The sequence below is a fragment of the Echinops telfairi genome, unplaced genomic scaffold (genome assembly GCF_000313985.2).
Source record: "Echinops telfairi isolate 266 unplaced genomic scaffold, ASM31398v2 ScPeMD7_3;HRSCAF=10, whole genome shotgun sequence".
NCBI lineage: Eukaryota > Metazoa > Chordata > Mammalia > Afrosoricida > Tenrecidae > Echinops > Echinops telfairi.
In genome coordinates, this window is record NW_022103899.1 from 57408384 (window position 1) to 57410189 (window position 1806).

General features: G+C 42.3%; 1 protein-coding gene across 1 annotated transcript in view; it reads left to right on the forward strand.

Moving 5' to 3' along the window:
* The window catches only part of PSMD1 (proteasome 26S subunit, non-ATPase 1), a 98113-nt gene that overhangs the window by 78014 nt on the left and 18293 nt on the right, over positions 1-1806 (forward strand). Inside the window, exon 19 of the mRNA XM_004701672.3 lies at positions 1636-1738. Within this exon, the coding sequence (XP_004701729.1) occupies positions 1636-1738 (103 nt within the window). The remainder of the gene's footprint in view (positions 1-1635; positions 1739-1806) is intronic.

Consider the following 1806-nt stretch of genomic DNA (forward strand, 5'->3'; position numbering starts at 1 on the left):
AAAAAAAAAAAGAAAAGTATTGCTGCTAGGGTTCCAGTTCATATCTACACAGGTTTATTCCAAGCAAAACGTGCTTGAGCCTGTCTCTGTGATCAGTGGATGACTACAGACAAGTTCTCTCAGCAGTCAGTACCTTTATCTTCGTCTCCTATCATAGAGTGTCTTCCCACACAAGGCCCTGTGAAAACATGGCTTCCTTGGGAATCTGCTGTACATTCAAAGCAGAGCGCTCAGCTCAGAAGTGATTGTTTGGGAGTCCCAAAGGGAGTGATCTTGATAGAACGATGCAGGACAGTCACGGGAGCTTATTAGGAAAAAGTTTTAAGAAAATGAAAACTGCGTTAGTAAGGAAAAGGCCAAGGGATCTTTTTTTTCCATTAGAGCAGCGGTTCTCAACCTGTGGATCGTGGCCCCTTTGAGGATCCAACAACCCTTTCACAGGGGTCACTGAATTCATAACAGTAACAAGATTACAGTTATGAAGTAGCAACGAAAATAATTTTATGGTTGGGGGTCCCCACAATATAAGGATTAAAGGGTCGCGGCATGACGAAGGTTGAGAACCACTGCATTATACCAACGTGCCTGCTCATTCTTTGAAAGCTTCCCCTGCAGCCCTGACTTCGCCCCTTCAGACTTCTTTTCTGAAAACTGAAAAGGAATGTGAGTTGAGTCCTCCAAGATACTAAAGCTGCCCATTTTGTTGTTGTTTTTTTTTAACTGCCCGTTTTGACATATAAATGGAGCAAATCCAGCACAAGATTTTCAAGAAGGCTTAGAGAGATGAGAGGTTCTACCTTCAGAAGTATACAGACTTAGATAGAGGGAGTATTCTTACCCTCAAAGGGAGAATACACTTTCCATTTTTGGTATTTTTTGCGGGGGAGGGGGGTTAGTGATACTTAATTCTGACTTGACCTCAGAAAATTAATGTGTATGTATAATGAAAACCCATACTGTATATGTGAGTACAGTGAATTCAAAATATACCCCACACAGCTTTGGTGAAGGGTAGTTTACTCTAAGGCAGGACTGAAGGCCTGTGCTGTTAGGAAAGCTGCAAGGTTGATGGGAAGCAGAAGAGCGGTAATTCACAGTGCAGGGAAAGGAAGCCTTAGTGTTCACGTGGGCTGGTTAAGCCGCTGACTAACAGTGGTGTTAGAAGAATCCGTTCAGCATTCCCTTGAGCCTGAATCATCCACTGTGGAATGAGGATTGAAAACAGAACTGGTGCTTCCATCCCAGGTATGAAAAGTCATTCCAAAACCAAACCCATTGCCAACAAGTCAATCCCAACTTGGTGTCACCTTATAGAACAAGGTAGAATTGCACCAAAAGGCTTATAAGGTTAAAAATCCTTCTAGAAGCAGACTTACCATATCTTTCTCCCACTGAGTGGCTGGTGTTAGCAGTTGTGAGTGCTTAAGGACTGTGCATGCTACCAGGACTCCTTTAAAGTCATAACCCCATGACCCTACTGTGGAACTGTTAACTTGGATCTGTTCAGCATTCACATCTGGTCTCTAACCCTCTCTAAGCCTTGGAACTCAGAACTAAGTTTTATTTCCACTTGAGTGATCTATTCCCAGCTTTGAAATGACACAGCACACGAATAATTTTTTCTTGTTCCTTCAGGTGAATCAGTTCAGACAGCTGTATTCCAAAGTCATCAATGATAAGCACGATGACGTCATGGCCAAGTTTGGCGCTATTTTGGCCCAGGGTATACTGGATGCAGGTAAATGTTTTCATTCTAGACTTTTTAAAAAATATAATTTCAGTGAAAGTTTATCTAGCAAGTTGGGA